Consider the following 24,760-nt stretch of genomic DNA (forward strand, 5'->3'; position numbering starts at 1 on the left):
TGTCTCTTGTTAGTGTAACTAGTACAGACTAGTACTGCAAGTAATTCACAGACTATTTTATGATATACTGGATGTAACCAATTTGTTTTGATTTATAAAATTGGGAATACCACAAGCCATGACTGCCTAGCTATCTGCATAAATATTTACTCAAAAAATATTTGCTGAGCACATGCTATGTTTCCATATTATTTTGTCCCAGGCATGGGGACACCAGGCAGGGAAGGAAGGTGAAGAGCCCAATCTCTGGAGTCCTAAGGCCTGGGTTGGAATTCCTGCTCAGCCACTTGCTAGTCATGTCATCATAGGCAGGTACTTGATCTCTCTCAACTCTACATTCTTCCTCTGTAAAATGTGGGTGACCCAATAATACTTAACCTTAATGCTGTTGGAGGGCTGAAAGAGGTCATTCGAGTTAACTGCTCAGTGCAGTGCTCAGCATAGTTAGTACTCAGTGAAGCCATTGTTATTTTTTGACAATATAGTGGTGAATTACTAGATGCTACATTCTTCCCTCAAGGAACTGACTGGTTCCTCTCGCTGGTGAAATTGGAGGCATCTCACTTATTCTTGGGAAGGGTATTAGGAGGCAGGAAGAGAGGGCACTTAGTGAGACCTGATGGATGAATGAGAGGGGTCCTGGCTGTGGTAAAGGGTAAGGGAGAAGGGAAGGAATGAGGCTTGTGGAGAACAGGATGGTCTCAGCATTGGGGACACAACACCAAGTGCTAGATGTGACAGAGAAGAGAACCACAGGCAGTTCCTTGTGGCCACACTGTGGACTGAGTGGAGAGTGACATAGGTGGTGGGAACTGTAGCTGGGGAGTCCAGCCACGACCAGATCTCGAGGGTCATCTGTTCAAAGCTTAGCACCTTAGACTTTACCTTGAAGACAACAGGGATCTGGAGTCAGCCTATCAGTAATGGTACCCTTTTCAAAAAGGTACTTACATAATTTTTTTTAATGATAAAGGAAATTATTTACAGAAAGGGCAGAGTTCATTGTTTTCTCATTCACAGAGTATAGCGACCATTACCCATATGAGCCTGGGCCTCTCATTTAATTTCTCCTGCTCCTCATTCCTTACCCATTGCTTTCTCCCATTCCTCTCCTTATTAAAGAAACCCATTTTTTTGTTTGTTTTTTATTATTTTATTTAAGTCCCAGGGTACATGTGCAGGATGTGCAGGTTTGTTACATAGGTAGATGTGTGCCATGGCGGTTTGCTTCACCTATCACCCAATCCCCTAAGCATTAAACTCAGCATGCATTAGCTCTTTTCTCTAATGACCTCCTCCCCCACCACCCTCCCCTTACAGGCCCCAGTGTGTGTTGTTCCCTTCCCTGTGTCCATGTGTTCTCATTGTTCAGCTCCCACTTATAAGTGACAACATGCGGTGTTTGGTTTTCTGTGTCTGCATTCATTTGCTGAGGATAATGGCTTCCAGCGTCATACATGTCTCTGCAAAGGACATGATCTCATTCCTTTTTATGGCTGCATGGTATTCCGTGGTGTATATGTACATTTTCTTTATCCAGTCTATCATTGATGGGCATTTGGGTTGATTCCATGTCTTTGCTATTGTGAATAGTGCTGCAATGAACATACACATGCACATATCTTTATAATAAAATGATTTATATTCCTTTAGGTATATACCCAGTAATGGGATCGCTGGGTCAAATGGTATTTCCAGCTCTAAATCTTTGAGGAATCACCACACTGTCTTCCACAGTGGTTGAATTAATTTACATTCCCACCAACGGTGTAAAAGAGTTCCTATTTCTCCCCAGCCTTGCCAGTATCTGTTGTTTCCTTTCTTTCTTTTTTTTTTTTTTTTTTTGAGGCGGAGTTTTGCTCTTGTTGCCCAGGCTGGAGTGCAATGGTGCAATCTCAGCTCACCGCAACCTCCGCCTCCCAGGTTCAAGCAATTCTCCTGCCTCAGCCTCCTGAGTAGTTGGGATTACAGGCATGCGCCACCACGCCTGGCTAACTTTTTTTGTATCTTTAGAAGAGACGGGGTTTCTCCATGTTGGTCAGGCTGGTCTCGAACTCCTGAGCTCAGGTGATCCGCCCACTTCGGCCTCCCAAAGTGCTGGGATTACAGGCGTGAGCCACTGTGCCTGGCCTCATCTGTTATTTCTTGACTTTTTAATAACCACCATTTTGACTGCCATGAGATGGTATATCATTGTGGTTTTGATTTGCATTTTTCTAATGATCAGTGATGTTGAACTTTTTTTCATATGTTTGTTGGCCACATGTATGTAAAGACATCCATTTCCTTATCTGCTTGACATGGCCTTAAATACACATGTATCCTTGTAAAATACATTGTGTTGTTCTTTGTGCCTTTTAAATTTACCTACATGGTATTCTGCGAAAAATAATTTCCTGCATCTAAATTTTTTTCTTTAGATACAAAGCATCTGTTTGCATATGTACATCAATCACTGTGTCGAAATGCTGTATACATAGCCCATATACAATACACATTGTAGCATTATTTATAATAACAGTTTGAAATAACCTAAATACCGCACACTAGGGAATGGATAACTAACCCCGGTACACCAGCAATGTTAAACATCATGCCTCCATTAACAATGATAGCTCTCGATATGAAGGGGCACATGCTTATGACAATGTTAAGTGAGAAAAGCAGACAAAATAGTCTAAATTGTGACAACAACCACAAAAATATACATTAATACAGCCAAGGGCTGGAAAGGATCAGAGAAAAATGAAACAGGTATGTCTGAGCAAGGGAATCATGGGTAACATTTCTCATGTACAGCAGCTCCCCCTATTCGAAGTTTCGCTTTACAAGGTGTCAGTTACCCCCAGTAGACCTTGGTCCAAAAATATTACACGGAAAATTCCAGAAACAATTCGTAAGTTTTAAATTGTGCAGTGTTCTGAGTGGTGTGAAGAAATCTTGCACCATCCAGCTTCATCCTGCAAAGGACCTAAATTCTCCCTTGGTCCAGCGGATCCACACTGCAGAAGGTCCCCTCCTTATGAGTCACTTAGTAGCTGCAAGAGTAGTGATGCTAGCACACTGTGAGAATTGTTCTATTTTATTATTATTGTCGTTAATCTCTTACTGGGCCTAATTTACAAATTAAACTTTATCACAGATATACATGCAAAGGAAAAAACAGTATATATAGGGTTTGATACTATCTGTGGTTTTAGGCCTTCACTGGGGGTTTTGGATCCCATCCTACGGAAATAATGGGTGCTTCTGTAGCTGTTAGTAAGACGATGGTGTGCCTGGGGATTTGCGCTATACACCACAGCATCTTCCACAGTCGTTTTGGGGGAGAGGGAAGATCAGAGCAGTACCAATCTGCTGCTCCTTGCCCCAAAACTGCCAAGGGGCGCCTTTCCTCAGCCAGAAAGGCCTCTTCTCCACCAGCTGTGTCCTGCAATCAACTGCAGCTGTATTTGTCTCACCCCATGGGAAACAGGTTTTAAGTTAAAAACCTTTTCAGAGGGCCGTGATAAATTTAGTGCTGCTAAATTTACCTATCTTCAAGATTAAACATGAAAAGCAAAGTGCATGAGTTATGTATATTATTCTTTCAATTGTGCAAAAATAAGACATTAACTTGTTTTTTGCAAGGAAAAATTCTGCAAGAATAGAGAAGAAATGTTAACAGTTACCCCTGGGATCTGGGATAAAAGAGAGACATCATGCTTTTCTTTTAAAAAAAAATTAGGTTTTTGTGGATTTTTTTTTTTTTTTTTTTTTTTTTTTTTTTTGACAAGAGTCTAGCTCTGTAGCCCAGGCCAGAGTGCAGTGGTGGGATCTCGGTTCACTGCAACCTCCATCTCCTGGGTTCAAGTGATTCTTGTGCCTCAGCCTCCGTAGTAGCTGGGATTACAGATGTGCACCACCACACCCAGCTAATTTTTGTATTTTCAGTAGAGACGGAGTTTCACCTTGTTGGTCAGGCTGGTCTCCAGCTCCTGACCTCAGGCGATCCGCCCCCCTCGGCCTCCCAAAGTGCTGGGATTACAGGCCTGAGCCACTGCGCCTGGCCCATGCTTTTCTCTAAAGTATGAAAGGAATATGTGCTTTCTTCTTAAAAACCATGTACCAAACAGCACTTTTCAATTAAAATGTTATTTTTAAAAGTTTAAATCCCCAAATTTCATGGCTCTTTTTAAACATCACTTTTTAAATAAATGTCTAAATTTTTAACTCATTACAGCGTTCTCCAAAACAACAAATTCATATTCTGAGCCAAAAACTGTGCACCTCTTTTAGTGATGAGGACGGGGTCCAAATTGAGGACATCCCTTATAACTCACAATGCACACATATTCTCACATCAGTAGCAACATGGAATGCAACTGATGACCAATATATATTCACAAAGAATTGAGGACCATGGCTAAGAGTTGCATTCGGATTCCGATGTGACTGCTATAGTTCTTAACACGGACAAGCTCCAGGTGAGTCCCCCGGCCCCGGGGGTGTGGCGGGCGTCACCCGTTGTCCGGGCCCACACCCCGCAGACCCAGTCCTAGCTCGCTAGCTAGACCACGGAGGGCCGCTGGGTGCAGCGACAGAGCGCGGGGCCCCGGCGACCCCGCCCCGCGCCGCGTCACTCGGCGCCCTGCGGCGCGCGGTAAGCACCTACCACTAGCGGAGCTGCGAGGGAGAGGCCGCGGCCCCTTCCCGTTGCCTGCGGCCCCGCGCCGGCATTCAGAGCCCCTCGCCTGGCGCTAAATTTAAAAACGTAACACGAGCAGCAGGCTGGTCTCGGAAACGAAACGAAACTCTGCCCCCAGTGCTCCTCCCGGGCGCTGCCGGTCCCTCAGCGCGCCGCGCCACCCGGAACAGACCCTTCTCCCGCCATTTTCGGCGGGGCTGGGAGACTGAGGCCCGCGGCGCCCCGGAAGAGGCGGGCGGCATGGCCACCGGCGTGGACTGCGGGGACGGGGTTGGCGCCCGGCAGCACGTGTTCCTGGTTCCAGGTAAACACGCGCGCCCGGGCGGCGGGGCGGCCTAAAAACTGGCGGAGCGGCCCGCGACCCCGGGCGCGCCGCCCCCGACCCTGGTGGCTCCCACTACCCGGCCTGGCGCGGGATGGGATTCTCTCTGGGACAGCTGGCCCCGCATCTTGGTCACACGTCATAGCAAGCCGCGGTTTTCAAACCCGGAAGCGCCGAAAAGGACCGAGCGTTGTTTCCCGGGCCTTGATCCCTGGTGGCTTGGGTGGGCGGGTGGAAGCAGACTCAGCCTGAGGGGAGCCACGCGGGTTCGGGGTCACCGGTGCGCTGTGGGCCCCGGAGGTTTCTGCCCTTGGTGTCTCCCACCTGGCAGCTGGCCCTGCTTCTGTGATCCTGCTGGGTTGGAACCAGGGATCCAGTAGGCTCGAAGCGGCCTTAGACGGTGCGCGGTTTTAACAAGAACGCAAAGGGACAGGCCTGCGGTGGCGAGGCAGGAGAGAAGCGGGATGGGAGTCGCGGTTAGGCCAATGGTGGTTCAAAGCGATTCAGCAGGATAGTGACCACAGGAGTGCTGGAGCCGGGCCTTTCAGTCCCCGTGTGGATGATGACCGGCCATCCAGGACATGCGAGGGCTTGGGAAAATGGACAGCCAGTGCCACACAAGGAAGGACCGATTAAATGACACAGTTAAAGGAATTTGGCCTAGGGAGTGCAAGCCAGAAAGTTTTAGTCTTTTTATATATGTATAACATTGGAAAAAAGGAACATCTCCTGTTCCGTGTATTAAATTTTGAGTTTAGCTCAGCAAATGCAGAGTGTTTGTTGCTGTAAATATACTCTGATAACAATATTCTTTCCCAGGAATTTAGAGTTTTATGATGGTTATTGAAAATGTTTACATGACAGGCTGTCAATAATATTTTTTGCCTCTAAAAAATAACATACATAAAATGTACGAATTTTAAGTATGCAATTCACTGAACTTTTCATAGGTATACACCACCCTAGTAACCATCCCCCAGTTCGAGATGTAGACTGTTTCCAATAACGCCTCATGCCTGTTCCTAGATAGCCCCAGGAACCTCTGTGCTGACCTCTGTCACCAGAGATTAGTTTTGCCTGTTTGGTTAAGAGTGTACTCCTTTGTGTCTGGCTTCTTTCACTCTGAAAGATTCATCCATGGTTTGTGAAATTCATTCATGTTGTAGCAGTTGTTTGGTTGGTTGGTTGGTTTTTTCATTGCTGCTTCTGTTTAATTGTATGAGTATCCATACTATTTATCTCCTGTACTGTGGATGGACATTTGGGTTGTTTCCAGTTGCAACTATTACAAGTTACACTTCTCAGAGCATTCCTTTAGGCGGCTTTTGGTAGACATGGGCACTCATATCTCTAGGGTGTATACCCTGGAGTGGAATGGCTGGTTCTAGTACTTGTGTGTAGAGCTGTAGTTTGCAATGTTAAATGGTTTTCCAAAGTGGTTATACTGATTTATATTCCCACAAGCAGTGTATGAGAGTTCCCATTGCTGCACATCCTCAGTAAAAACGTTTGGGTGGTAAAACAGCTAATGCAAAATTCAGGGTTTTGACAGAATCTCGCAAAGGGCTACCCATATACATGCTTTTCATTAGAAAAATCATCCTTTCTTCTCACTTCGTCACATCAAGACAATTAGATTTTCAGGGTAGGAACTCTAATCATTCTTTCAGAATCAAGTGCATTATTGTTATTTCAGATATACACAATAGCTGATGATAATTTGAGCTTCTTATTTTGTTGTTCTGTTTAATCAGTATTCACATCGTCATTTTAAAAGTGTGTTTGTGTCCTTGTATTAAACACAAAACCCTCAAAAGAATTAAATATTGATTGTATCCCTGAAAATTGTAGGTTTTAATATATCTACTGCTGGGTTGTGAGAAGAGTTTCTGTTGAGTTTCTGTTCAGAGCCTGAGATCTACTGTGACCTTTTAAGGCATTCGGGGAGGCTGAGCAGCTGTTGGAACTGCTAGAAAGAGCTGTGTGGTCAGGCGGGCAGGAACTCTTTAACAGTTAAAAACTTGAGCTACCAGCTCCTGCAATTCTTCCTTCTGGCCTTTAGTGCCACCTGCAGGCTCTGAGGGTACAACAAGGTTTGATAGCGACTGCAGTGCAACAGTAGTTCTCAAACTTGAGGGCATCATTTACCTGGGGAGTTGGGCCTCAGCCCCAGAGGTTCTGGTTCAGTAGGTCCTGGGCTGGGGCCAGAGAATGTGCATTGGTAACAAGTTCCCAAGAGATGCTGATGCTGCTGCTCCGGAAACCTCTGCCCCCACCCCAGGAACCACCGCAGTAAAGACTTTGGGAACTAGATTGCGATATAGGAATGACAAGCCTCATGTTTGGCCCTCTTTGTGGTGGGCCAGAATTTATATGGTCAAGGAAGTGCATGTAAGTGCAGAGTGTGAGGCTCGTCTTCCCAGATGTAGTTGTCGTCTTTTCCAGAAGATGAGAAATCAGCCTGCTTAGTTACACATTTGGGAGTTGGAAACGATACGCCCTCGGCTGAGGGAGCACCATACTCCAGTAAAGCTGGGCTCTTAATAAAGAAAACAAAGATTATTAAACATTTTTCAAAAGTATTTAGTGGAGGCGGCCTGTATTCGGTTTTAGAAAACTTGGGATCTGAAGAACTTACTCTGTGTACTGAAAAGTGAGCACATGAACCCACAGGCCAACAGAACTTTAAAGGGATTTATGCATGAGACAAGGGTAAAGATGTCTAACCTTGCAATGATACTTTTTTCCGAGATTTAATTCATGCTGTTCATCGAGTTGCCTGCCACAGCACTGTGTTATATCTTGAAGGATATATTTAAATGTTTGATTTAGGTATCTTTGCCTCTAGTTTTCAATTTGTTTGGAGAAGCTGGCTGTCTCAGATAAACAAATCTGGAACTTGGAAGAGATACTTCTGAGATATTCAGACTTGGGACGTTGGTTTTCATAGGCTGGTGAAGACAGAACCGTTTCCCATTTCAGCAAGGCAAGCATTTCTTTTAGTTTGGGATGGTCTTAAATGTTTCTGTAAAATGGCCTGGGAATACTAGCCTGTTTGCAGTTTTAATATCTATAAGAGGCCATTAACATCTTTACTTTTTGGAAAGTAGTATAAGTTTCCATCCCTCTTTTTCTGCCCTAAAAGTAAATGTTTGAGTCATATTTTTAATATTTTTCTTAAGTCCATTTTTCTTGTTAATGCTACTAAGTTGGGATGTACCCAGGTGTGAGAGGTCACCTGATTCATTGCATTTAGAAGACTGCATTTATTGCTTTTGGGGGCTGAACAGTTAATTGGGTTCATCTCCAAGGAAATGTTAATTGGGAAACCCTAACATTGTGTATCAAAAAAAAAAAAAGAAGAAAAATCATTTCAGGCCTATTAAAACAAAACTCATTTGGGTTCACTTAGGCTGATTAAAATATTCCTTAATCAGCCCCCTGATTAAACAGTCCTGAGGTGAAACTGGACCTCAACTCGAATTTTCAGTTAGAGACAAGTTTTGCAATAAAGTTATCCCCCTTTATTTCATGAATATACATGTTAAAAAGTATTTTAGGAAAGATTGCACTTATTATTTATTTCTCCACAGAAAGCAGTTTCATGGAGGTAGAGGTTGGGTTGCTTTTTGGGAGATAAGAATCCCTGTCTACCTTAGACATTTCAAATACAATAACAGCTTTTTATGTGAGGCATCATGATAATCACAAATGATTATACCTGAGCTGTCTCTCCATTTGGAATGCAAAAATAGATGTGGAAGGATTGTATAAATTCATGCATTAGAACTAAGTTCTAATTAAAGGATTTTAAAAATAAACTAAATTTAAAAGGAAAAACTAATTTTCTTATTTAATGATAGAGAAAATTTATATTAATGTTATTTCTGATTATAGTCTTGAAGCATTTTTTTTTTTTGGTCCGCCAACTGGCATAGTTGTAGCTTTTTATAAGTCCAAAGAAACGCTTCTTGTTTTGGGGGAGGAAAAAAAGTAAAGGTTTAAAGTGTATGGCAAAGGAAGAACTACTATAGATTTAATTGACTTTTCAGTGACACTAAAAAACACTCTTTTCCCTTCTTTACCTAATGGCTCATGGTTAATCTCAGAAGAAAAAGTTAAGCAGGATTTTTATTCTTTGTCAGAACGGTATGTATGTATATGTTTGTGTTGAGAAATATACGTGAGGGCCGAAAGCTTCCTTATTTTCAGAAGAGATGAACTTCACTTGGCAAATGATAGAGAACCTGGCCAATTCAAGTGCTGATTTTAGACAACCTTGGAATAATTAAGCTCAGCTTTTTGAAAGATGTGTCACTTACCGAATAGTCTACTGCAGGCAGTCAGCAATGTAGGAGTCTCAGAGTTTTCCAGCATAGAGCATGTTTAACATTTTCCACACGAATCTCAGTCTGGCTTTGTTTTTGCAAAATGTGTTTTGGTGGGACCCGACTGACCTTTCTCAGATGGCCACTGGGTCCGCTCCCCTTGCTATCTATCTGAGCACGTTCTGAAGTGGATGGACTTCAGTTGCCAGTTGGTGTAATCAGACTGTTTCCAGAGTCTGATCTTGTCCCTTTAGTAACTGTTCCAAAATACTTGGGACATTTATAAGTAAGAACTCATGACTCCCACATATTTATCCTCCAGGTCAGAAAAAAATTCATAAAAGGAAAGCAAGCAGTGTTGATGATTTTTTATTTGAATAACAGAATAGGGACTGCATGGATTCTCCCACATCCTTTGAGCTTAAACTGTGATGTTAAAAAACAAACAACTCAGTCAGTGTGCTCCAAAGCCTGGCTATAATAACACACACTTAAAAGCTAGATTTATGCTATTTATTAGCCCTGTGTCCTTGGGTGGTTTACCTCCTCACTATACAGCCTCACTTTTGTCATCTCCACAGTGGGGAGAACAGTACCAGTCTCATGGGGTTGTTATCTGTGGTTTGAGTTACTCATAAGCTTTCTTACACCTCAAGCTTTTAGCCCTGGGCCTGGGACAGAGTAGATATTTCAATAAATATTTACTGAATGAATAAAAGTCTCACATTCCATTTCTTCCTGCAATATCTTTGCTTATTCTGCTTTTTCCTCCCCTTCTACTTCTATCCAAATTCTACGCTTTCCTCAAGGTTCCGTTCAACTTTATTTTCCACAAAGCTAAGCCATTTGCTCCAGCTCAACTTCTCCATGTTGACTTTGTGTCTGCCTGGAATCCTGCCTGCTCTTCACTTTATCTACCTGGCAAATTCCTACTTATCCTTTAAATCCAGCTCAAGTATCACCTCTACCAGGAAGCCTTCCCATGGGTCTCTCCTCTTGTTACTTCCCAGGTTCATGATACCTCTTTGACCACCTACATATTTCATCATGATTATTCATTTAAGTGCCATTTTTATATAAATATGTATCGAACACCTAATACATGACAGGAGCTAGAGAGAGTCCAAGTGTGTTTTCCCTGAGTGGCCATTTCGCTTCTCAGTGTGGGCACCTCAGCCTTCAGCTTCAGATCACAACCTCCAAACAGTAGAGCATGTCACGTGGGATTTCCAGGCCTTTGTTCAGAGCTACCTTTATGACTTCCTTGTCTAAGGATGACTGTTTGCTAAAGCAGAATGGGCCACCCCGTGGCAAGGGGATGTAAGGGATTTGGGGCTGCATGTTCTGGTCCCTGTTTCATTATCTGTCCCCGAAACAACTAAGCTGGAGGCTGGCTGACTCCCCCGAGGGCCTAGGTCTCAACATTTGGTAAGGCTGTCCTGCGTGATCGGCTACCTTTGCCTGATTGTTTTTAAAGGTTTTTTGTTATTGTCGTTGCCCTTTTAACCTTTTGACCAGTTAACTCTACATTTAGACGTTTTTCTCAGTGTTTTCTTTTTTTTTTTGATAACTTTAAGTAATTAGAATAATAATACTTACCCAGTATAGAAATTCTAATAATACAAGAAAAAAAAAAAAGAATAAAATAATTTGTCCATCATCCTCACCCAAAATAAAAATTTTGGAGATATTTCTTTCCAGTTTTTTCATGTTGTTTACATTACAAAATGAATTCCAATGTTCTTAAATTTTTTTTTCTTATTTTTCTATTTTTGCCTTTATTTCATTGTTTACTCTTACTACTTATTTAATGTAACACTAAAACACTCAGGGAGATTGGGGTTACATAAAAGTTTATATGGTGCTGTTCTACATAAAATTGGAGAAAATTCAGTTGATTTAATAGAGGTAGGGGCTGTTTTTTTCCTCTTAATTTTGATAAGGACAGAAACTCACACAGTGATATGAACCAAGTTGACAAAGATAATTTGTATTTTAGGCTTTGAACATTGAAGAGGTGTATTACTTATTGCTTCAGACAGTAGACAGTACATATTTGGAATGGGTTATCTTTGAAAGTGGATAAAGATTGAAAATACAAATACATGCAAAATACAAATACAAATACAAAAAGATGACTGGGGATCAGACATACATCCTTCCCTGGAACCAAACCTGGTTGCTCTCAGTCACCCCAATCAGGTCTGTCTTTTCTAGCACTCCAGAATTTTTCCTGCTTCCCACATAGTTCATGCTCCATCCATGCTCCATCTCAGTATCTTTGCTGGTCTTTGTGGCTCTGAGTTGGCTGTGAACCTGAACTTTTTTACTAGCTTCTTCTCCAGTAAGATAGATAGATAGATAGATAGATAGATAGATAGATAGATAGATAGATAGATAGATATAGATACATTTACAGAGCTATATTGGACCCAATGGCAAACTAGGATGTTTCAAAAGTCATTCAAAGCAGGTTACATTTTTGAGGACAACCATAGCCTCCTGCAAACATCCCTTGCTTTGCTTTCCTGAAACCGGATACTGGTTTGAATAGCCTGTGAGTCTGCCTTAGTATGGAAATTGCCATTTTTTAATGTGGGGTCAGTGCACCTGGGTTGTGTGTTACAAAACTAGACATGAACTTCTTTGGGAGTTCCTTAGCAGGTTCACATCTTCCCAGGAAGGAGCAGGGGTGGTGGCGTGGTGGAGAGCATAGGACATCTGGCCCTAGGTTGTTGCAGCAGCAAGAGTCCAGGGTTTCTGCCTCTCTGAGCGTTAACTTCCTCTTCTCAAACTGACTTCATCCATTTAGTGGAAAACTGGTTTCACGTGATTCCCAAGCTGCAGATCCCCCGGTGTCTGCTGGGTGGGGTCTCTCCTCTTAGTTCCAGTTTAAAACCTTTCAAAACAGCCTTCTGACTGGTCCTGCTGTGGTCACATACAGTCCCACCCTCCACCACCTATTGTAGCCAGGGAGGGGCAGGCTGTAAGCACAAGGTGGGAGAGGAGGAGGACAAAGTGGGCACTTGAGGCTAAAGAGTGCTTTTCTGGAAGAAGGAATGGGTACAGGATAGACAGCAGAGGAACTAGCTACCACGTCATTTCACCAGTGGGACTCTGAGCTCTGGCCAGAAACCTCAGCCACTCGTGAGCTGTCTTGCCTACAGCCAACATTAGGGGTTTCTCAGTTGCTGGTAGTCTGTTTGACTGGCTTGTATATAGGTATAGCAGAGGTTTAGTTGTATGGAGAATTGGGTTCTAGTTGTAACTTATACTTGCCTTCATTTAGTCAAAGTTTGTATAATTTTTAGGAAGCCCAGCTTCTAGGCCTGCAACTTCTAGCTGTTATAACTTTGCAAAACACTTTCATATAATTGTATTTGACCCTCTTGATGACCTTGGGAAGCAATTAAGGCAAGCTTTATTATCACCATTTTGCACATCTGGAAACCAAGACTCAGAGAAGTCAAATAATCTGTCAATATACAATAGAAATCCAGTGGCAGAGACTGTCAGCTCTCTCAAGTCCTTTTCCAGGACTCCTGCATGTGCCAGAGGCCACTCTGCTGACCGAATAATGATACCTCACCACTGTGGGAGAGGCCAGAGGACCAGGAAAGGCTGGTCTCAAACTGCTCTCAGTTTGATGACTGGGGACCAGACATACGTCCTTCCCTGGAACCAAACCTGGTTGCTCTCAGTCACCCCAATCAGGTCTGTCTTTTCTAGCACTCCAGAATTTTTCCTGCTTCCCACATGGTTCATGCTCCATCCATGCTCCATCTCAGTATGTTTGCTGGTCTTTGTGGCTCTGAGTTGGCTGTGAACCTGAATTTTTTTACTAGCTTCTTCTCCATTGCGCAGGCTGTTCCTAGAAACATGGTTGTTGATAGGGACAACCCTAAAGAATGGAGATTTTGTCTTCTATGGTCCTGCTGAAGGCTAGTTTCTCATTTTTGTATTTATTTATTTATTTATTTAGAGACGGAGTCTCGCTCTGTCACCCAGGCTGGAGTGCAGTGGCGTGATCTCGGCTCACTGCAAGCTCCGCCTCCCAGGTTCACACCATTCTCCTGCCTCAGCCTCCTGAGTAGCTGGGACTACAGGCACCCGCCACCACGCCCAGCTAGTTTTTTGTATTTTTAGTAGAGATGGGGTTTCACTGTGTTAACCAGGATGGTCTCGATCTCCTGACCTCGTGATCCGCCCGCCTCGGCCTCCCAAAGTGCTGGGATTACAGGCATGAGCCACCGCACCCAGCCTCTAATTTTTATTTTTTTTCTCCAAAGCTTGGAAAGAAAGTTACACTTAGAGGAACCTATTACTTCAGTAATCACATAATTTTCCTGGTGCATGTCTCTCTTGCTTTCATGGTTTGCCTCTTGTAATCTTTGAAGAAACAAAGAGCTTCAAAGCCAGGAAAATGACCCAGATCTCTTTGACAGCAGTGCTAATGTTTTGGGAAGGGAAGGCATATAGTTATTACTGAAATTAGTGTTCCTGGAAGCTGCAAGTTACTTGAAAATTATGCTGATTTGTCTTGCATGCATTGTATTTGTGTCCTACCAAAGTGTTTCCAAGGAAGTATCTGGCAAACAAGCAGGAGGGTGCCAGGGCGGGGGGAGGGGGAGGGTCTGAATATATTCTGATGGCTGAAGTCTAAAGAAAATGAACTGGAACCTATTTAGGACATCGTATTGCATAAACATGAGAGTGATAATCTCATCTCTCTTTTTCTTTTTTCTATTGGATCTTCTTAAGAAACCTGAATAGCTTTGATATGATATCTAAAAATAAAGTAAATGGTACTTTGATGTCTGTACTTTCTCCTCCGTGTAACAGTGGGTGTATGTTTCTCAGAGTTTATCTCCTATGTGCCAAAAATCAGAGAGGCTCAGGAACAAATGTCCATTGCTTCCAAGTCATAAGAACAATTGGCAAAAATCACTTGTCTTGTGTCTTTGAACTTTAAATGCAGTGAAAAAACTTGTCTTAACCAAGAGAGGGATAAGAAAGAGCTGCCAAGTTTGAAAAACCTGCTGATAAATAACTTCATATCAACTGTACAACAACCTGTACTATATAGTCTGTAGATGAAAAACCATGCACCATTTTGGCTTGTACAATACTTTGTGGCTAACTTTGAAAAATACGGAATGGTTAAGTCTATGCATTAATACATGCTGTGTAACCTAATTTTTCAGCATTATAATGTCACAGATATCTGGGGGTGGTGGGGAGAAATATATGCAGCTATGTATAGAATATACACAGCTCTCCCTCCTTTCTCTTCCTTCTGCCCCGTGGCTGTGTGGTCTACTGGCTGGATTGCAGTAGCTGGATTGCAGCTGGTTAGATGACTGCTGGTTTTTGAGGATGAGGAGGACAGGACAAGAGAGGGAAAGTTTTAAATGTTTATATCATAGGAGAATAGTCATGTCAGGATCATTGTGTTTCCAAGCTGCAGTTTGTCCTTTTTAAGTTAAGAGGTATGGGACTTCAGATTAAGAGTTTCTTTACAGTATTATAGTTTAAAACGTTGGCTCTGGATAATAGTTGACTGAGTTTAAATCCTGGCTCTATAGTTGACTTGCACTCTGACCTTCAGGCAGGTTTTTCATCCAAAAAAGTGGAAATTAACATAGCACCTATTATGTGACCAATATGGAGGACTTAAACAGTGCCTGGTAGACGGTAAATGGCCAATACATATTAGCTGTTATTTTTGATTTTACATTCATTAGACACAATTGTCTTTTTGTCACTGGTGTGTTTTCTTTAAAGTACAGATGTCAGGAAAGTAGCAATCAGAGATTCCTTGTTTGTTGAGGGTGTTTTGTTTTGTTTTGTTTTGTTTTGTTTTGTTTTGTTTTGTTTTGACAGAGTCTCGCTCTGTCGCCCAGGCTGGAGTGCAGTGGCGTGATCTCGGCTCACTGTAACTTCTGCCTCCTGGGTTCAAGCGATTCTTATCAAGCGATTCTCATGCCTCAGCCTCTCAAGTAGCTGGGATTACAGGCATGTGCCACCACACCCGGCTAATTTTTGTATTTTTAGTAGAGACAGGGTTTCACCATGTTGGCCAGGCTACTCTCTAACTCCTGGCCTCAAGTGATCTGCCCGCCTCAGCCTGATTTCACAGTACTGGGATTACAAGTGTGAGCCACCATGCCCAGCCTGTGGAAGCCCAGCAGATGGAAGATTTGCTGCCAGAGTTAATGGTGACCAGTGGGACATACAATTGAATCTTTACAGAGAATATAGAGACCATGAGATAACTACTCTGGAATCAGTTAGTTTTAAGGAACCAGAGGGGCAGAGCTTGAGATAATTGGGAAGTTTAACATATTATTAAACCTAAAATGGCCAGCAAGACTGATAGCTGCTTCTCAGTTGTCTGAGTTTTTCTTTTTTTGTGAAAATACATTTTTAGCCAGCATGACTTATGTTATCTCTTAGATGAGAGAAAAGAGTAAAAAAGACAAAGTGTGTAGCTACTCTTTTAAAAATAGAGTTGGAAGCATAGTTTTGGAAGAAGATGTCTCACATGAGTCAATTTTCTAGACAAGTGAATTATGTTTATTGAGTATATCTCATGTGCCAGAAACACTACTGGGTACTTTACATTACCTTGATTTTTACATATAAAATGCATTATGTTCTGGCTTTTAAACAAGATACACTGGTTCTAATTTAATATTTTCTTGGAAGACTAATTGTTAAGCCGTTATGTAACTCTGTGCTTAGATTTCGTGACTTTTATATTTTGATCTTATTATTCCCTACATGTTCTCAACTTTTTCCACGTGGTTGAGGGAAGGGATACTGATTGTTAATTGATGATTTATTATGTGTTCTAGGCACTTTCACATACATTTCATTTCAATCCAACAAACATGTAAAATAATTATTATTATACCCATTTTATAGATGAAACAACGAACCACAGAGAGGTTGAATATCTTGCACAGAGTCACACTGCTGAGTGAGGAGAGGAGCTGAGATTGGAGTATGGACCCATCTGACTCTAGGTCCAATGTTCTTTCTATGCTGACATCATTGAAGAAATAGACATAAGTTAAAAGTAGGTTTATAGATCATGACCCTTCCTCACACTCCCTCTCTCTTTTCTAATTTTTTCCTGTTACTCTAAAAGCAGGGTTTTCTTCTCTAATTAATTTAGCTATTCTTCACCTGTGCTAGATGCAAGTAAAAGACAGCAGAAGTTAGAAAAAGGGTGGAGCCTCCAAACCTGTTGAGTGAGAAGCTGGTCCATGAAATGACCCAGGATTTTCTCAGAGTAAATGGAAACTCTTTAACTTTGATTGAGTTAATTCAAGTAATTTTGTGTACCTAATACCAGGTATAGACTAAGGAATTTATCAGAAATATTATAGTAAATGAGCTCTTTTTCTCATACCAAGTCTTCAAAGTTCAGTGAGGGTAAATCCACCCTCCCATAAAAGCAATGAAAACACTAGCAAAGATAGCAAAAAGCAACTTTTTCAGAACCCCTGAAATTAGCCAAAGGCTTCCAATAGTTTAAGAAGTGTTTATTCAAGAAAATCTTCTGAATCTTATTAGGAACAGCAGGGTTTGTGGAATTGTAACTTGAACTACTCCCATTTCCTCTCCTCAGCTCTGCAGTAGCCTTGAAAACCAGCAGTCTTGCAAACACGGTACTTGTAAAAACCAACAGCCTTCAACCATTGGCTAGGATAGGCCTGGATGGAAGATCCTCAAGAAGTCCCATTCCCAGAGCATTGTCCCTGTTTGACTTTTCTCACAGCTCCTTGGAAAAGTCTCATTTGCAGGGCATAGTTGTTATTTGACCTACCTTGGAGCTCAGAGCTTGCTCTGTTCCCACAGAGCCCTATCTTCAGGGTATTTGTCAAAAACAATCAGTGACAATCGTTTAACATTGTAGCTTCTGAGGGGTCAATACCAGTTGCGCAAATAAAAACCTGGCCAAAAACTTACGGGTAAGATATGAGGAACAAGATGTCCATAAGAGGCTTTTAAAAAACTCTTGACATATTCCTAGAGGATTAGAAGGCTACACACATATGCAGGGCTATGTGCCTGCTCAGAAGGACCTGAGAGGGCCTCAGTGTCTCACCTCTGACTGACCATGAGGTCTGGAGAAGGCAATAAATACAAGCTAAGACAGAAGATTAAAGTGCCCAAGTGTCGAAGGTATGCCTCAACACACACACACAGGACCCTTCAGCAAAGATTGGATCACTTATTGGTTCACGGCATCAGCTAACGACTAAGCTAACTAAACAGAGACATCAGTGGCTGCACACCACAAGAAATACAGACTTTACAGAATTAGTCCAGAAAAGTCACTAAACAAACAAACAGTAACAACTGCAATGAACTACAAAAAACAGCAACAACAAATCCTGGGGAGTTGGGAGAGGAGAGTCTGATTTCCAGAATTGCCACATTTATTATTATCTGAAGTGCTCAGTTTTTGTTTTTTTTTTTTAACAAAAAGCATGAGACATACATACACAAACAGGACAGTATGACCCATACACAATAGGGAAAGTAGTCAATAGAAACTGTCTCTGAGGGGGCTGAGATGTTGGATTTATTCTACAAAGATTTTATTCAGCTACTATCAACATAGTCAAAGAACTAAAGAACACCATGTCTAAAAAATGAAAGGAAAGTATGACAATGAAGTTTCACCAAATAGAGAGTATCAATAGACAGAGAAATTGTAAAAGGATCTAAAGTCTGGATTTGAAAAGTATAATAACAAATGAAAAATTCACTCATGAGCTCAGCAGCAGATTTGAGCTGGCAGAGGAAAGAATTAGAAAACTCAAAGACAGGCCAATTGAAATTATCCAGGTTGAGGAACAGAAAGAAAAAGAATAAAGAAAACTGAACCTGAACCTAGTCCCAGAGACCTGTAGGACACCATCAAGCCTACTATTATATGCATTATGGGAATCCCAGATGAGAAGAGAAGAGTGGAAGAGGAATATTTGAAGAAATAATAGCCAGATACTTCCCAAATTTGATTTAAAAAATACTTGTCTACACAACTAATGAGTGCAGGAAACTCTAAATAGGATAAACTCAAGGAGATCCATACCTGTGTGTGTCATAGTCAAACTGAAAAGACAAAGAGAATCTGAAAGCAGTAAAAGAAAAATGACTCATCAAATAAAAGGGATCCTCAATAAAATTAACAGCTGACTTCTCATTAGAAGCCATGGTGGCTGGAAGTGAGTGGGATGACATATTTAAGGTGCTGAAATAAAGAGAGTCTCAACAAAGAATTCTGTATCTGTCAAAATTATCTTTCAAAAATAAGGAAGGAACCAAGACATTCTCAGATAAAGGGAAAAAGAATGTGTCACTAGCAGACCTGTCCCACAAAAATTATGAAGGGAGTCCTTCAGATTGAAAGGATAAGGTGCTAGATGGTAACTTGAATCCACAAGAAGAATAAAGAGCACTAGTAAAGATAAACACAGAAATAAACATAAAAGCACAAATATATTTTTGTAACTCTTTTGGGTGATAGATAACTACATAAAGCAATAATTATGAACTGTGTTAACAGGCTTATAATATATAAAGATGTAATTTGTATGACAATAGCACAAAGGAGAGGAGAGGAAAAGGAATATGTGCAGAAAACTTACTAAATACTCTTGAAACTCAGTTAATATTAATCTGAACTACATTGTGAGTTAAGATACTAATTGTAATTCCCAGGATAACTACTAAGAAAATAACCCCTTTAAATAAAAGAAACAACAAGGTATCAAAAATGGTACCCTACAAAACATCTATTTAACTCAAAATAAGACAGTAATAGAGGAATCCAAAGGAATATGACATACAGAAAACAGAGCTAAATGGCAGATGTAAATCCTACCTTATCCTACCTTATCCATAATTATATTAAATATAAATGCACTAAGCACTTCTATTAAAAGGCAGAAATTGGCAGAATGGAGGGAGAAAAACTCTTGACCCAATTATATCCTGTCTACTAGACACACTTACACACCTTAAATTTAAAAACAAAAATAGGTTGAAAATAAATGAATGGGAAAAGATATACAATAGAAACAGTAACTGAAGGAGAGCTGGAGTGGCAATACTAGTATCAGATGAAATCAACTTTATGATAAAAATTACTAGACACATAACAGTCTATTGGGAAGATATCACAATTATAAACTTATGTGCACCCAATGACAGAGCCCCAAATTACATGAACCAAAAACTGACAGAACTGAAGGGAGATATAGACAATTGAACAATAAGTGGTTTTTTTTGGGAAAGAGTCTCAGTCTGTCACCCAGGCTGGAGTACAGTGGTGCAGTCACAGCTTACTGCAGCTTTAACCTCCTGGGCTCAAGTGATCCTCCCACCTTAGCCTCCCAAGTAGCTGGGACTACGGGCACATGCCACCACAGGTGTATTTTTTGTAGAGACAGGGTTTCACCCCGTTGCCCAGGCTTGTCTCGAACTCCTGGGCTCAAGCAGTCTGTCCACCTTGGCCTCCCAAAGTGCTGGAGTACAGGCATGCACCACCATGCCCAGCCAAGATTTTCTTTTTATTACTGATTTCAAAGTATTATTGTGATGTATAGTTTTATTCCTGTTTTTTATGCTTTGGGTTCATTGAGCTTCTTGGATTTGTAGTTTTCATTAAATTTGGAACATTTCAGACTTACTTTCTTCAAATTTTTTTTTGTTCCCTCTTCTCCTTTTGGAAACTCCAGTTATACATATATTAAAATGCATAAAGTTGTCCCTTAGTTTACTAATACTCTTTTTTCTTCAAGTTTTTTTCTCTGTGTTCCCATTTTAGATAGTTTCTATTACTGTGTCTTCAAGTTCATTAATCTTTTCTTCAGCTATTAATTTTATCCAGTGTATTTTTCATCTTTAGAAATTCAATTTAGGTATTTTTTTTTTTTTTTGCAATCTTCTATGTCTCTAATTAACTTGTCCGTGAGGAATGTTGTTTTTAAAGCCATTGTCTTATCAATTCTATTATCTTGTATATTAATACCCCTCTTTCAGTAATTGATTTTGTTTACTCATTATGGGCCATATTTTTCTGCTTCTTTGAATGCCTCATAGTATTTGATTAGATGGCAGACATTGCAAATTTTGTCCTTTTGGGTGATGAGTATTTTTGTATTTCTATAAATATCCTTGAACTTCATTCTTGGACACAGTTACTTTGAAAGAATTGGATACTTTTAGGTCTTGCTTTTATAATTAGTTTGGTGAGACCAGACCAGCAAATAGTTAGGGCTGACTGTTCCCTACTACTGAGGACCCTTTTGAGTACTATGCCTAAAGCTCCATGAGTGAGGTTTTACAGTCTGTCTGGGAATAGGCACAATTCAAGACCCTGAGGAAGTATGAGGTACTGTTCCCTCGAATCTGTTTAGATGGGTTTTCTCCTGGCTTTTGGGTAGTTTCATCACATGCATGCACTGATCCTACTTAAGTAGGACCCTCTGCAGATCTCTGGGGTCTTGTTTCTTTTTAACCCTCTCCTTTCCTGTGTGCTGACCTGTGAACCCTAACCACCTTGGTGTCTCTGGAATTCTTAGCATCATCTCTTCAATTTAGCGAGTCAGCTAGGCTTTACTGGGTTCTCCCTTTCTGCACTGTGGCCTGGAAACTCTTTTAAAGCAGTAAGCTGGGCAATCATAGGGCTCATCTCATTTGTTTACCATCTCTCAGGGACTACGGTCCTGCATGGCTTGTGTGCAGTGCCTTGAGAATAGTTGTTTCATATGTTTTGTCTGGTGTTTTGTGGGGTTTTGTTGTTGTTGTTTCAGAGGGTTAATTGAATTCCTGTTGTTCCATCTTGGTGAAAAGTAGAAATCTCAATCTTTTTTTCTGTAGATACTTAATGTCACTATTAGTTTAAGAAAAAATGGTCGTATTTTAACCATTCATGGGTAAGCCAACTTCTAAAATATGTCTGCTCTATTTAAGCTTATGAAGATCTGAAGTAGAGTAAAGGGAGTGAGGGCCATAGAAAAATAAAAGAGAGTAAAATCTCCCTTCTTTCATTCTTTCTCTTTTGCTCTTTTGGTAAATTGTTGCTATGCCCCGTTACCAATCAGAGCCCCATTGTTCTTTTTGGTAATAGGGACATTTTAAGAGTTCTATGAATATGCCACTCAAAATATATGAAGAGTGTTACCAATAAAATTGTCACGGTCTTTATGTTTTAATCTATGTGATAAAAACTTGATGGTTTTGGTACAACTGGTTAACTCCTCGAAAAAAATATTTAAATTGGATTTCCTCTTGATATCTTATACCCAGATATAGTCCAGATATATTAAAAATATAATTTCTAAATAAATGAAAATATAGGCAATTCACATAATCTTAAGAAAAGGTCTAAGTGTGATACAAAGGATACAACCATAATGAAAAAGATCGATATGATTACATGAAGATTTTATATCTTTTATATGGCAAAAATCATTATGAGCAGGATTAAAAACATAGTTGATGTCCTTAGTATATAAAGATACCTCACAAAGTAGTAAAAAAAAAAAGCCAAATATCCCACTGGGAAATTAGGCAAAGGATAATTGTGTAAAAAATATAAGTTTCAGGTAAATATGTTTACAATGCTCTACTTCATAATAGTAACAATTACAAATGATAATACTAATAATAATAGCTGTCATTTATTTCATGTTTCTATTTGCCTGATTACGTTAATGTTTTCAGTAGATTGGCTAATTTGATACTTTGAAAAACAAGTATACTATTATTGTCAGTTTGTAAATGACATTTGAGACAGGAGATTAAGACCCTTGCCCAAGGTGACAAAGCTATCCAAGTGGCTAAACCAAGATTAACACCCAGGCCTTCTGATTCTAGACATTCTGATTCTAGGCCTGCTTCTCATCATTCCTCATAGGAATACATTTAAACCACCTGAAATTCAACTGCAGCTTGCAGAGAAATTGGTAATTTGCTCGAGATCACAACATTTGTAAGTGATAAATTGAGTTAAAAATCTTAGAAAAGTCATATAAGTAGAAGAAAGGAAAACAGGGTAAAGTAAGGTATGCAACAAAGCAGCTGTGTGTTTTAATTTTAGATATTCACGGTTTATTTTCAGAATATTTAAAAGATGCTTCAAAGAAGATGAAAAATGGCCTAATGTTTGTAAAACTGGTTAACCCGTGTTCAGGTAAGTTCTCTTCTCATAACTTGAATGTTCTTAAATGTTGTGGCTAATGAGTATATACACTTTTATGTCTTTGTGTCCTTGCTCTTTCTGAATAGCTTTTAAAGTTAAGATGGCACCGTGAGGAGAAGAAAACAAGCTGATGACATTACTAGTCTTCCCAGATAATTCATTTGACTTAAACATTTTAAAAATTTATTCTCATAGAAATACTGGCAAAACAAAAGCTAGCATGTTTGAGTTCTCTTTAAAAACAGATTAATTTTCTTTGGCTTCCTTAAGCCAACTTTTCTTAGAGTAGTTATTCAACATTAGCCTCCATTTATATTCATTTTATCTTATAAAGTAAGATAAACAACCAGAATTAAAAAAAAAAAAAGCTTTTACTTGACATGCCAAGATTTTGATTAGTTTCAGTTTTAGCTATACTTCCCTATTTTCTTCTGACCAAAAAGTAGTACTTTTTTTCTCTGTCAGGGGACTTTTTTTTTTAATGATAAGCATTGTATATTGAAGGGATTCATATTTTATTGAAAAAATTTTATTTTAACTTTATATTCAGTGCATTTTCAGTTTTGTCTTCACATTTTTTAGGCAAAAATATTAAAATGTATTCTAAATATTGAGTAATATGGGTGATAGTGTTTATCTCTGTGTGTAATTGTTTTTCCATTAATTTATAAGGTTTTGCATAGACACCTGATACTTGCCATATTAGAGGTTTCTCCTGGTGACAGTAATACTGAATAGTAAAAGTATGGGAGGGCCAATGAGTAGTGCCTTGTTGTTATAGAGACATGTAAATAGAAGCAACAAGAGAAGAAACACATTCCTGACTTTCTCCAGTGTTCTTTTCTTCAAAATGAAATTGACTGTAATTGGTCAGCTATATTTAGAATTCTTAGTTATATATCAGACTAAGTTGAGGTGAGAAATATTTCTTCAAGAGAAGTTTTAGGTAGCAGTAAAGGTTCTAAAGCATTTAAGAAAAGTACAGGTACAGAAGAAAGCCAGCCTTCTTTTAAAATTTCTGTTTTATCTAAATGCTCATAGACAACAGAGGAACAAATGTTTTTATTTGCTACATTGGCAGTGGGAAAGTAAAGGCTAACATTTGCTGAGTTCTTACCATGTGCCAAGTATTGGTTTAGGAAATTTACATGTGTTCTTTTTTTTAATTCTTATAAAAACCCTATGAGGAGGTTCAGTATTGTCCCCATTTTACGGATGTGGAAACAGTCACAGGAAGGTTTATGTAACTTCTCTCCAAGGGCACGTGCCCAGCATATGGTGGAGATAGAGTTAAAGTCAGCATCCTTGTCTCCAGAGATTGTGCTATGTTTAAAAAAAAATTGTTTTTCATTAGTTGAAGTGATAAAACATGCAGATGTGCACAGTCTTCACCCTCTTCTGCCTCCTCCCTTTTTTTTTTTTTTTTGGTTAAGAAAGGAAAGGAAAAAAAATTCATTCAGTTAAATAAAGCTTTACTCACTCCCTATGGCTTCAAGCATGTCTGTCTTTCTCACTTAGGGTTGGCCTGTGGCTTGGTCCCTGTCAGACCCTGTGTGGGGAGAGCCACACACTGCCCAGAGGCAGGGACCCACGTGCCAGCTCATGTCATATGGCTGAACTGTTGTGTTTTGATAGTTTAGGAATGGGTATTCCCTCTTGGTCTGATGGAGGATTTAAGGACAGGCTTTGTATTAGTTAAGATAAATGACTTGCACTTTCTAATTTTTTGGTTTAAGTCCAGTGAGGATTATGGAGGTGGAAAACTACCATCTATGTGTAATAGCTGTAAGCTTTCCTTGGAATCAGTTTTTTAGAATAGACCTGTGTATGTTTATGTTCATATTAGGAACATTCTTCAGAGATACTGGATAGTCTTTTGGGGTGTGTGTGTGTGTGTATGTATGTGTGTGTGTGTGTGTGTGTGTGTGTGTGTGAAAACTTACAAATAAAAGACAGATTTGTCTTAACAGGAGAAGGAGCCATTTACTTGTTCAATATGTGTCTACAGCAGCTGTTTGAAGTAAAAGTTTTCAAGGAAAAACACCATTCTTGGTTTATAAATCAATCAGTTCAATCAGGTAGGTGACTAGTGTAAGCATTTCCAATAACTAAACACATACTCCAGCTTTTCCATTCTTCACACTTGGGGTTGTGGGTCTGTCACCGGGTTTGGAGTCTGGTCACTGGTTTAGCCTTCC

The 24,760-nt window shown here is 40.2% G+C and overlaps 1 protein-coding gene and 1 long non-coding RNA gene across 9 annotated transcripts in view; one reads left to right on the forward strand and one right to left on the reverse strand.

The window, feature by feature from the left end:
• The window catches only part of LOC116467298 (uncharacterized), a 28,231-nt gene extending 22,665 nt beyond the window's left edge, over positions 1–5,566 (reverse strand). The window contains exon 1 of the long non-coding RNA XR_004247758.2: positions 5,334–5,566. This is a non-coding gene — a long non-coding RNA (uncharacterized LOC116467298). The remainder of the gene's footprint in view (positions 1–5,333) is intronic.
• The window catches only part of RNASEH2B (ribonuclease H2 subunit B), a 63,635-nt gene continuing 43,517 nt past the window's right edge, over positions 4,643–24,760 (forward strand). For 5 of the 8 annotated variants that reach the window (XR_009213269.1, XR_009213268.1, XM_032150922.2 and 2 more), the window contains exons 1-3: positions 4,643–4,991; positions 22,482–22,553; positions 24,533–24,640. Coding sequence is in view for 6 of the 8 variants with exons in the window: in XM_032150922.2 (XP_032006813.1) it covers positions 4,928–4,991; positions 22,482–22,553; positions 24,533–24,640 (244 nt within the window). In the remaining 2 variants the exon portion in view is untranslated. Of the gene's footprint in view, positions 4,992–9,259; positions 10,348–16,264; positions 16,419–22,481; positions 22,554–24,518; positions 24,641–24,760 lie in introns of those variants that run through there. The other 3 variants (XM_032150923.2, XM_032150920.2, XM_058437908.1) reach the window with 3 other exon arrangements.

This window comes from Hylobates moloch, unplaced genomic scaffold (genome assembly GCF_009828535.3).
Source record: "Hylobates moloch isolate HMO894 unplaced genomic scaffold, HMol_V3 SCAFFOLD_4, whole genome shotgun sequence".
NCBI classification, from domain to species: domain Eukaryota; kingdom Metazoa; phylum Chordata; class Mammalia; order Primates; family Hylobatidae; genus Hylobates; species Hylobates moloch.